This window comes from Idiotropiscis lumnitzeri, chromosome 1 (genome assembly GCF_059441095.1).
Source record: "Idiotropiscis lumnitzeri isolate Australia: NSW breed Sydney's pygmy pipehorse chromosome 1, RoL_Ilum_1.0, whole genome shotgun sequence".
Taxonomy (NCBI): Eukaryota; Metazoa; Chordata; class Actinopteri; order Syngnathiformes; family Syngnathidae; genus Idiotropiscis; species Idiotropiscis lumnitzeri.
Window position 1 is genome coordinate 16242555 of NC_142391.1, and position 12979 is coordinate 16255533.

Sequence of the window (12979 nt, forward strand, 5' to 3'; positions counted from 1 at the left end):
GTAAAAGAAAAAAAATACAAATTGTCTCTTCACAGTGTTTAGATTTCCTTTGAATGAAACATTGTATGTATGGTAATTTGAAAATGTGAAGTGACTTTAGTCAGAGTGCTTATGATTAGTATTCAGAATTGCATCTGAGGCAAATAGAGAAGGTTCACGTCATTTTCAAGAACATCTATTCCTGGAATAATTGCAAACTGCAATGTAACTTCCTTTGCTGATTCACAACTCTGAAGCTCAGAAATCTGGTTAAACAGGATGATGTCAAAGGAATTAAAAGATCTTTGTTCTTTCTTTCTCAATAGAAGAGCAGCCAATGAGCGGCGGTGAGGGCAGCAGTGGAAGTGGAGGTGGAGTTGGCGGCAATGCCAAGTCGGGTCCCACAACGGAGAAAGACGACAACAACAACGACGAGTACGAGAACTACGACGAGCTCGTAGCCAAGTCGCTGCTCAACCTTGGCAAGATCGCCGAAGATGCCGCAAACCGGGCGATGACGGAGTCAGAGATGAACAGCAACTCCTCTCACAGTGCTGAAGAGGAAGAAGAGGAGGAGGAGGATGAAGAGGAAGAAGAAGAAGAGGAGGAAGAGGAGGATGAGGAAGAAGAAGAGGAGGAAGAAGAAGAAGAGGAGGAGGAGGAGGATGAGGATGAGGAAGAAGAGGAAGAAAGCGAGCAAACGCCAATTGGTAATCAACATGATCTGAGTTTGGACGTTCATAGCGACGTGGTTAGAGAGACCGTAGACTCGCTCAAACTCCTGGCACAAGGACATGGAGCTGTGCTGTCGGACAATTTAGAGGGACAGGACTATGCGGGAGGCATTGCTGGAAACGGAGACTGTTCCCACAACGGCTTAAGTGTGCACAACGGTGGCAATGGACTCAGTAAGACCGCCGGCAACGGACCGTTCGAAAACAGTGATGAGGAAGTGTGTCTAAGCAGTCTGGAGTGCTTACGCAATCAATGCTTCGATCTTGCTCGGAAACTTAGTGAAACAAAGCCCACGGATCGCAACGGGTCATTCCAACAGAATCATTACCTATGCGGGGACATGAATCAGCAGCCCCAACATCACGGCTATGGCGAGTTCCAGCATAGCCAGGACGACAGACGAGCACTGGACAGGAACTATTCAGACATGGACAATCTGTTGAAGCTTGAGGAGCAGCTCAGCCCGCGATCCAAGGCCTTCGCCAGTTGCGCGCAGGGCGACCGTTTTCACCACCGGGACTTTGACGAAGACACGGCCTCTGTGACGTCAGACAGGTCAGAGGAAGTGTTTGACATGACAAAGGGAAACCTTTCCTTGCTGGAAAAGGCTATTGCGCTGGAATCCCAGCGTGCAAAGGCACTGCGGGATAAAATGGAGGCGGAAGCAGCTCGGAGAGACGGCGTGAGATACGGCCATGATGACCACGGCTCACGGCATGCTTATGCGGTTGAGCGTAAAGGACGACTCCCTGATGGAATGAAGAAGCTTTTCTATCATAAAGGTGAGCGCTCCACACTGACATGATCGGAAGACTTGATAAAGATCAGGAATAACGTGCAGGAAACACTTTCGATTCGGTGCAATATAATACAGAATCAAAAGAATAATCTTGTCTTTTGATTGACATTGTCAGACAGGTTAACATTACACAATCTGAACTACTGCACTATTAGCTGCAATATATGTCAAACATATCAGTAAATGATTCCATCCATCCATTTTCTATACCACGTTTGTCCCTAATTAAATCATGGAAGAGTGAAAGCCGATGCTTTCTGACGCTGGGCGAGAGGTGAAGTGCAGGCAAACTCCACACACGAGTGCTTGAATCCAAAACCTTTTAACCGTGATGCAGATATGCTGATTAAAGCATTCGAAAGAAATAAAAGAAACTAAATGATACATCGAATCTTATTGAATGCTTGACGCAACTCTTACTTGAGCTCATAAAACATGTTTCAGATTTTGCTTCACTGAAAGGCTCTACGAGAGTATATATTGACGACTATATTACCAAAGATCTTCACCACTGTCCATTCTTTTACTGCCGACAGCAGATATGCCAAATGCATTCTGGGTTCCCCGCTATAACCCCAGGACGAGCCATTTTGCAGCCAATTTGAAAATTTGAATCTTGGTAGCAGCAGGAGCAGTAGCAGCAGCTTATGTTGTTAAAATAGGCCAGCATGGAAACATCAGAGGGTAGGCTTGTCAGGCATAAGTAATGGCAATCTGCACGGCCTGTTAGGGCCGTACATTTCATCCTTGGGATGCAGCTTGGGGTAAAGCCTCCTATTTTTAAACCGACTTTTAAGGACGCGCATAAGAGGAAGGCTTGCATCCTTTGCAGAGAATTAATTTATACATTCCTTTACTATGCGTACACCCGTCTGTAAGGTTCGGATTTTCAGTAAGCCCACAAAAGGACAAACATAACGAGTGGCGGTTGTGCTGGCTGTCAACAGCTAAAGACTGTAAAGAGCAAGCGCGACACTCATTCAGGGTGGTTTGAATGCTGTTCTCCTCCTTCAGTCCAAATGATTCCTCTCTTAATATCTTTTTACTGCTGCAATATTCAGCCTTAATTAGGCTAAATTATTTCTCCCCACACAGGATATTTAGACAAGAGACACAAATAAGAGCATGCTAATTCACAGCAGGGTGATATTAAACCTGAAATGCCACACAATTCTCAGCAGGTATATCTTGCAACGTAAATGCCACACAAATGTTAATTTTGAGAGTCTTCTGCGGACTCCGTGTTTGAATGACGCTGGAATGAAGAGTGGAAGGCTGATAATAATCTGGATAGCAGATAGACGATAGTAGCAGACACTCACTCGACGGGGTTCCTGCGCGTGATTTATAAAACTCAGCATGGTGAAGAGATTGAGGTGGGGAAGAGGAGGTCAGGGATGAACGCAGTTCGGCAAAAGAAGCACGAGGTTAAGATGAGAATGGAGGAGTACCCGAATGACCGATAAGGAACAACGGGCCCACTGACTGCACATTAATTATCCAGAGATGGTATGGTAATGGAGGCCATCGGCTATGCAAAACACAGCCCCTCCCAAGCCGCAATCAATATCCCCTTCCTTCTAATATGCCTTCCACTCAGCTGCTCCCACTCGGAAAAAGGCTGGCAACCAAATGTATGTATGTTCGAAATATTTCATTTGTATATTATCTCATTCTCAGCGACGGGTCCTCAAAAGAAGTCATTCTTAACAAGCCAAGTGATGAAAATACTGGTTTATATCAAAGCCAGACAGAATAGAAAAAAAACAAAAAAAAACAGAACGACATCAGGCAGCAACCTCTACTCCCAGTTTTTATTTGGGTGAATGAGTGGGTGTGCTCTGTCACCTCTTCTTAACCCTACTCCTCACTTGATACAGTTCTTCTTTGTTCTTACTTTATATCCTCGGGGGGTTTTGTGGGGTTGTCACTTAGTGCCTTAGGAGTTGCAGAGTTTCAAACCTTTAATCAGCCGCGCATCAGTTTGCTTGTAGCACGCGATAACACCACCACCACCACCCACTCCCTCATAATACTCAAATGCTACTGCCTAATGAACATTTCCGTCACTCGTATTGTTGCTTTTTGGTGCTTACAATGTGGAGTTCTGCAAAAAAAAAAAAACATTAATAGGTATTTCTCCAGTCATGAGATATTTTACGATTTCAAATCCTAAGTCAATTTACAATCCTTGATTTTGTCTAGCCGTGTGAAAGTCTTAAAAGTACGAAGAGATGTTTGCACAGCTTCATATTACCTTTGTTTGGTGGTTCCATTTATGATGTGGGTTGGGAGAAAATGGAACGATGGAGGTCGGAGCGCCGTGGAATCGGTTGTTGAAGAGAACACATTTGCAACTCGTTGTAGGTCACTGAAATTTCTGTTGTGCAGTAAACGTTTGCCCAGTTTTTCTTCATATACTTTATTTCAAATGCATCAAAACATGTCTATATAATAATGACATATATGAAATAATTATCTTCAATCAATATATAAATGAAGATTGGTCATTCAGTATTTCATTGGAATTATTTAAAAATTCAACGATTACAGATTATTAGTGTGCGTGTGTTCATTGTTGTCTTTTTGTATCATGTGAAAAGTATTCTGCACCCACCTTGAGCAACCCAGAGCAAAGAACTCCAGTTAGATTTTAATTGGGTGTTAAAAACAATGAGACCAGAGAACGCCATAATTTCGCCAATCAGTGAAGAGAAGTAACGATAATAACAAAAAATGTAAATCCCCCAAAATTTAATTATAGTATCATATTGGATCGTTTGAAGTTAAGTGAATAATTGTAATACAAAGTCTTGACCTTAATGAAATGTATCTATTGTATTTTCTCCAACAACTGTCAAGGGTTGAATTGTTCACTATTTCAATGAATGCCCAAGGTTAGGATTAAATGTTTTTTAACAAAGAGAAATCATGTTTGGAAATTAGGAGTCTATTAAATGATGAAAATTGTGATGGGTAGTGCCAGGAATGAGTAACTAACAAGCTGGCATTTAACCTCCGCTGGGCCAAATTCTTCAGGCTCAACAGAATACTTGCTTTGACATGCAAAAAATAAAAATGAGAACCCGGTCAAAACTCACTGGCAAAGCACTTGAAAATAAAATGTTTTAATTTGACCTTCGACTCTTTGCTTCTTTAGCCAACTCCAATTGTGCTGCAGGCCGATTAATAAATAACCTTCCTTCACGCAGATGCTTCCCGCGCGGACAAGAAAGAGAGCCGCTGTCCGACACCGGGCTGTGACGGCACGGGTCACGTGACCGGCTTGTACCCCCACCATCGAAGTCTGTCGGGCTGTCCGCACAAAGACAGAGTGCCACCAGAAAGTAAGCCATCTGGTCTCATACCAGCACCCAACCTGTGGCCTGCACCTTCCATGTCACTCTGCATGTCTCCCTGTGATCACTGCTGAGTCGGACTCGTCGCGTGTGTGTGTGTGTGTTTGTGTGTTTTCGGAACTGTTTGATCGTGAAGGCCTGCAGCGGCACTTCTCTTGTGACCTTTTGCATGCAGCCATAGTTTTGTTCCCTGATTGCCTGCTTAGTATGCCATGGTGATGAGGTATGAAATGAGGACTTGATCTGGTTGGTGAACGTTTTTGGCATGAGACTCTTTTACCCACTTTCTCGACACTGGTCACGTCCACGCGAGTGGTCACATTCATTGTTTGTCACAGCATGATTGGCTGAAAGATTTCATTACCTCCACCAAGATGTTTATGGGCAGTGTGTTTGCGGAACCTAATAACCATAGACGCGATTATTATAGCATATATCAGCTAGCAGATCACACAGTTCTTTATTCTGTTCGTTAAGCACAATGCGGATGTTAGTGGAACTTTTGCATTGCGCGGTTGGTTCATAAGCTTTTTTCGAAGGGTTATGCAATTGAAAGAACACATTGAATTTTTGTGGCACTAGTCTGTTCCAGCAGATGGAGACATAGTGAAAAAAAAAAAACACCCACACTGTATTTCTTCCGTTTTCTGTCACATAAAGACTGGATAGGTCAATATTTATTCATTTTCCAATTATAAATAGTGTACAAAATAAACAAATGTAAAACCTAATCTTGATCTATTTCTATGTAGTTTATTCACCACTACGTTATGAGGCGAGCAGGGAAGAATCTATTGCTGCGGTTTGCAATTAAATGGCTCTTGATCATTTTCATTCAATCCAGAGCACAGACCTTGATAACACTGAGCCTTTCCGCAGCCATCCATGTCACAAAAGCCATTCTTTTATTTGTATTCTTCGCTCAATTATGCTGCATCGAATGGAAAGGCTTGTACCCTGTCTCACTATTGAATATCACGTGAAGCGACAATAAACATTAGCCTTGAATGAATCGTGAGACTTCAGCTTGGCTATTTAGCCTTCTCAATAAAAGACAGTTTATGTGTTTTATTAATGGGCCCAGTGAGATTCAAGATATGATCTGCTGTGACAGCGAGCACAATAAAAATAAGAGAGGGTTTTAATAATGGCAAATAAATTAGTTATCATTAGAATAAGGCTTGGAAAGAACATCAGTGTCACGGATGAAAAAACATAATGTGGAGCATTTGACCTTAAATCTGATCAAAAGGATCCAAATTGCGATTGGTGTTTTCTTGTTTGTGTTGACTCGGCCGCCTTTTGTTGGTTTGCAGTATGAGCAAAATTCATTTGAATAGGATACAAAACAAGGATGTTGTGATGTCCAGTTATGCTTCATATAATGCCAGAGTGTTTGACTATTTTTAACATTGACTCTCAGGAATTTCTCAGAAATGAAATTGACGGACTTGACCCTTGACTGATCCCAAATTAGTTAGCAGGACATTAAGACCTTAGCACATTTGTCATTTTGATCACAAGACCATGACAGTTTTCTGATCAGATATGGCTTCACATTGTAATATGGACAAAATATCCCAGTTTTTGTGTTGCTCGTTCGTGCACGTAATGGTTGTTTGGTCACATTACCAAAATGACCATATTGAAGTATATAAAAATACACAGTTTCTTGTAGCACTCTATTAGTCAGCCAACAACCAGTCCCGCGGTTGCCAGTCCACTAAAGTTTTGGACTTGTGTGCACCGATCCGCGGTGGAAAACGGTTGGAGACCACTGTGCTATGTCAAACGCAGGCTCAGCACAGGCAGACACGTGTTTGAAAAAACAAAACAGTGTTATAAACCTTTCCGTCCCACATTTTCCCTTATTGTTTTATTTCACCAGTCGCCGCACTTTGTGTATCTGTCCGTTGACTTGACTTGATTTTTGTGTGCACGTGGGTGTGCATAAGACGCAAGTACGTTCTCGACACTGATTGGCTGTCGCCGCTACCGACGGACTGGGCCGGCCTGAAATAATGACAGAATGATGACAGACATGCCCAGCACTGCCAATTACAAATGGATCGTGCAATCAGTCTCTCTCACATTATCGCTAACGTGTGAGGTGATGGCCCTCCTTGCAGCCACAGCCACAGACAAACCTATCTCAAGATAAATGTTGTCAGATTATCGAGTGGACAGCATTTGATTTGGGCTTTGCATCACATGATGTAGTTGGTCGACTTAAAAATTATCATCCTTGTGCTGGCAAGAGCTAGGAGAGCTTTGATAATATTCAATCAATTAAAAACAGAAGAGATTGGAGATTAATTTACCTGACGACAAATTGAAAACAATGACTTTAACGATGTTTTTCCAGGCCGAGATGTGCAGCCATGCACATCATATCAAATTTGTAACACGTGTTTAACCTTGATTTGTCTCAATGGCTGTCCATTTCTTTGGTTTTATTTTTGTTGCTCACCGCAGCACAATATTTTAGCCAGGAAAAATATCACCGTGACCGGGCTGTGTGTTGCGGTTGTCGGCAGACCACTCGCAAGCGTGCATGCCTGCGAGAAATGTGCTCACACGGGAAAATGATTGACAGAAAATTGGCTCGAGTTTCCTCGCGCCCTGACAAGTTTACTAATCATAATTAAAAATAATAATAATTAAAGCCGTAATATGGGGCCACAAATGGATACTTTTTAAAAGATAATTTTAACAATATTTTAGTGTCCAGTCATACACACAGTTTGAATATATATGGCCACATTTTCATTTAACACTTTAACTCTACCTTTAATAATCTGTTATCAAAATACAAAATATAATAATGGATTCAGAAAGCTTGCAATGCATCTCAGATTTTTTTTTTATCTCACACCGATATTAATTCTACTACACTGTCAACATGACCCAATTATTACCTTTGTGACAATATCAGTCCAAAGTCCTAACCGAGCTGATCAGCTCTTGAATTGAGTGTCATAACATTGAGCGGGGGCACCTATTGTCGTGGTTGATGAGTTTACGCGCTCTTGCTTTTGGTGCTCCAGTCGAACACACAGGCTGCAGTCTCGTGACATCTCAAAGGTGACCCACTTCACACATGAAATCTCTGCATCGTCAGCCAATCACTAGCTCCCTGCCAATATGTGCTCGATAGTCTCACACAAACAGTCTTTGCTTGACTCGTTAAAAGGTAAAGAAGACAACATGCCACACAAGTGAGTACCTGCAGGGCAAACTCAGCGACAGACCATTCTCTTTCACTGTTAATGCATTTGCTGTGCTGGATAGATTATGTTTTATTAATGCAGTGGTTTCATTTAATTGGGAAATCACACAGTGCAGCCAGACAGCTCCTTGGGAAATGTGAAAAATGACAATTAAATTATATCTCAAATTCATTAATTCCCTTCACCATTTGCTCATTTTAGCTTTCTTTTTCTCTCTCCACAATATTGTTAGAATTGATTGTTAGCTTTTTTTTTTTTTAAAGTCATTTGCACACGTAAGACACGATGCATTTGCTCATACAAATATTTTGCATCCTCTTATTCCTTCCCGCTCTCGTCCCATCTTGCAATTTGATTAAGACTATTTTGTGATGCTTCAATTTCCTGTCTCTTAGCAGAGGGCAGGACAAATCTCGGATATGCATAATGTATTGGCTTGTGGCAAGTTGAGGTGGCGGGCTTTTTCCAATTACCTGCACCCAACACCAATTAGTATGTAAGGCAAAGAGGATGATGAGGGGTGAAAGTTTAAGGGGGTGATAATGATGAAGCTGGTGCCGATGGGGTTTGGCCCCGCATGCCACGGTGTGGAGACGACCCTTCCCCGCACCCCTGCTTGCAGTGCTCCGACAGCTCCTCTCAGACATCCATAGATCATTAATCTAATTGGCTGGTTGCCACGGGGCGTGAGACAGTTATGGAGTGTTTTAATGGTAAACGGTATTGAGGACCACGCTGTCTACGCTAACAACGTGCCTGTGATACCAAAGTGCAAATAACAGAGGGAAGGGATCTTCTATTGATTTCAAGACATGTGTTTTGCATGATTGTCTGCTGTTGGTTGAATCTGCTTTCGGCATGGCCCCAATTCCCCCCCCCTCCATTTCTGTGTCTTGCTGAACCTAAATGGCTCCTTTTTATTCATGACCGTGCCTATTGCATGAATATTAATTTGAAAGGCTCGGATAAGTGGAAGCAATATGGCGGGAAACCTTGCCTGCCCTTTCAAACTAGCGTTCATTAAAATGAAGACGAGGTCATTTGGGTTCACGCAGGCTCATTTCTTAATGATGTTTATAATGCCAAGCTCACACAGTAATAGAACTCATGCGTGGTTTCGAGGGGCTCCTAACCTTCCGTGTTTCTCACTCCTGTCTCCTGTCGCTATGAAGTTGTGGCTATGTATGAGAACGTTCTTAAGTGTCCTACGCCTGGCTGCACTGGACGCGGCCATGTCAATAGCAACAGAAACTCCCACAGAAGGTAAGTGACAGCCTGCCCGGAAGAAACAGGCTCCAGCCATGTCCCTTTTTTTCTGTGGGATCTTATTTCAGTTCATATGGATGTGAGATCTTGATTTGACTTCTTCTTCCATCCAATCATTATTTTATGTGTTGATTATGATCATAATGTTAGCTTGATGGGGATCATTGCCTCCATCAGGGATGTTATGTTGTTTGCATTGTCCGCTGGTTTCTGTCTTGAAATGATTTTTTTAATTTATTTATTTTTTTATTTATTTTTTGTCAGCAACGTTTTGTTTCAAGCTTAACGCATCCACCTGGAATATTTGTGTCATTTTGTTTCAATTAACATATAGTCAGGACTCCAGATATGAATGAAGTTATATTATATTCTGTCTTCAAACGTCCATCTGTCGTGCTTATTTCTCATACAGACCCAAACATAATTTCTATAGGCATCAGCAGAAGCATAGTTTGCCGTGTAGGGGATGGTTTGGACCCAAACCACCCACGCAAAATGCACACTTTATGGGAGGAAAACGCTTCAATGTTGTAGCGTATTCTCAAACACAAGAGCAGTACAAATCAAATACATACCAAAAGGTCAAATTAATTTTAATCTCAGTGCAATTGAAGCATAAACTCTGTTAACACTGTAAATGGAAAAAAAAATATTTTGTACACATTACGGCCTGAGACTAGTCGTACACTCATCACAAAACAAGGCACAACTCAGCGAGACACAAGGGTGGGAAAGAAGATGAGTTGCTCAGACACCAAAGTGTCAGGTCAAGCAAACGGGACCAAGTGAAGCTAGCGACCGTACAGTAGACTACGTGGGTAACACAAGATGGATGGTGGCATATAATTGCTAAATATGAGAAAACACAAAAACAGGGGAGACTAATATTGAGGGAAGGAGCAAGCAAGTAACCATGTCGTTGGCTCTTTGAAAATCTGAAATATCAAAGCAAGTTGCGTCCCAATTTGAGCTGTTTGAAATTTAACACGTTCATCTCTTCTGATGGAAGATAATATGACATGTTCTTCTCTTGGCTCCAGAAGAAAATTTAGCTTTCTAAAGGTCTGTACTCTCTGAGGGCTTCAAGTTGTTCCTCTACTTCACGATCCCATATTTCAAATAACACTGATTAGCAGTGCGTTGGCTCACACATACTAAAGCGTAAATCATTCAACAGACCCTGGTAGGGAAAAAAATGGCATCCATCAGGTGCAAGTTTGGAGGGAGAAACAAAAATAGCCTTGCTGTCAGATGGGGTGAGGTTGCAGTGAAAGAGGAGTCACCAGCAGCAGATGCTCGGGGAGTTGGGGCATAGCAGCAGCTATTAGCACCTTTCTGCCACTCCGCCGGGGTGACAGCAAAGGTGCAGACCTGGGAAGACCACAGTGCCCCCATGCTGTGCTCAGTGACACGGCTCGGGCGCCAAATAGACACGTGCATCCACACGAGCCATAAACTTTCACTTTTGCTATAAAAGAAATGATGGAGATTCTATGCACAGGCACACATTTGTGGGCGTTGTGTGACAGGTGCTTATGAGCACAGCTCCAGATTGGCTTCAGGCCGCTGTCAAAGTGCATTTTGTGAGGCCTGACACATTACATTGGGCAGAGCAGTGCAGTGGAAAATGGAGGTCAAGGATCGCGGCATGTACTTTTGCCACTTTTGGTCAGTTAGTTGTCTGGACATTTGCACTCTGTCCCAAGCCATAGAAGATATATTTCCATATTCCCTCGATTCAGTATGTACACTTAACAGATATTAGACCACATTGTACGACTTACTTATTCATCGGATGGCTTGATAAGAGATCTTACCTCCGCAAAATAAATGTGTCACAGCATACAAAGCATAGTGTATAGGAAACAATATGGAAGAACTTGATGTCTCCAACCTCAAACATTATTAAAGATCAGGCACCATCAAGATGACAATGTAAAGTGAATTTCAGAGCAAGAACGTCACTGTGGAAAAGTGGTTAGCGCATCTGCCTCAATGTTCTATCATTTGGGTTTAGAATCGCTGCCTTTCTGTGTACACTCTAAAAATGTAGTTGAAAATGGACCGATCCACTACTTGGGTCAATTTGACCCAACCTTCTGAGTTGTTATTGAAAAAAACAACCTAAAAAATTGGGCTGTTTTGGACAAAACAGCGCGAGAAGATGAGTCACATTGACGCAATTAGTCGATCGGTCCATTTTTGGCCTAAAATTGCTTTTTTTTTTTTTACCCGACCGATTTTAGAGCGTGGAATGTAGACAATGTTAAAAGGACAATCAAATTTGCGGGCTGCAAATAACGTGCATTTACCATACGGCAACAATTTTGCAGACGTAAATTGTGAGCTTCTCAGCAAGAAACCTACAGGCTACTCTAATTCGAATTCAGACAAGCACATCAACATTTATCGCCTTTTCCAACACATATAATTCAAAATTGTGTTTAAGAATTTGCAGCGTGCCAATGTTGACACGGTCTTTGTATTTCAGTCTGTCTGGATGCCCCATCGCTGCAGCTGAGAAGCTGGCCAAGGCCCAGGAGAAACACCAGAGCTGTGACGGCTCCAAGCCCAACCAGGCTTCTGACAGAGTCTTAAGGTAGGATCCACTCACTTTTCTCTTCTTCCTCATCAGGTGGCCTTCAAACAACGTTGGCTGTCAAAACTTTTGGCAAATCCACAGTGGGAGATAAAAAGATAAAACGAGCGTTTGTTCTGCCATTTGATGACTTCACATGAATGCTTCGACACATGTTCTGACTATGTTACAGAGAGAGCTCCATGTTTGTCAAATATTTTCTGTCGCGCTGAAATGTTTTGTTCCTTTTTTCCTTGCATTTCTTCAAGCTAGTCAAGTTTGAAGTGCTTTTTGTTTCATGCTCCAAAAGATCTCCAAAAATCGCATGCTCCTTTGCCTCCTTACTATTGCAGATAAATCTCTTTATTCCCTTCATGCAGTCGGTCACATGTATCATATTGTGGCACAGGTGGGCTTTTTTGTTTTGTTTTTGTTTTGTATTAGAAACTGTTTTAAAGTCACAAATAGTTAAATGTCACAAGTAATTAAAATTTTTATATTTAGAGATGACTGAATCTAAACATAATTAGAAACGTCATTGCTTCCTTGTTATGATTTGCAACGAGACAGGTCGGGCCCTATTTTAGCGTCTTGCGCAAAGTCGAACTGTGTGCATGAGTTTTCTTTCTTTTGGTATTCTGTTGGACTTTACACAGGTAAAAATGGACACCTGTTTGCGCATTTATGCGTCATTATGGAATGGAACGTAGTATTTTCTCTGGCATTGCTCACATCATCACTGATTTGCGTTGAAATCAAGGCGGTACGAAGCGCACACTCGAGTCCACTGCGGTTGAACATTGCGGAAGCAGAAATTAGTTGTTGCAACTGCAATATCGCTCCTTTTGGGTGATGTAGTTGGCCATGTGTATGATGTGCAATTGGAGACCACCCTGCCCATGTCATCCTCAGCCCTCAACCTCATGGTGATGGGGGTGCTATTAAAATTGTTTCGTGATTATAATGATTATAAATCATGATTCCGACAATTATTCTTTTGGCCAGTTTAGAATTTAGTTTACGTTTTATCTCC

General features: G+C 42.1%; 1 protein-coding gene across 6 annotated transcripts in view; it reads left to right on the plus strand.

Annotated features, from left to right (window-relative positions):
- Window positions 1-12979, plus strand: part of myt1lb (myelin transcription factor 1-like, b) — a 105780-nt gene that overhangs the window by 68162 nt on the left and 24639 nt on the right. For all 6 annotated transcript variants that reach the window (XM_088288904.1, XM_088288648.1, XM_088288844.1 and 3 more), the window contains 4 exons: window positions 306-1496; window positions 4726-4860; window positions 9275-9365; window positions 11860-11967. In XM_088288904.1, coding sequence (XP_088145030.1) covers window positions 306-1496; window positions 4726-4860; window positions 9275-9365; window positions 11860-11967 — 1525 coding nt within the window. The remainder of the gene's footprint in view (window positions 1-305; window positions 1497-4725; window positions 4861-9274; window positions 9366-11859; window positions 11968-12979) is intronic.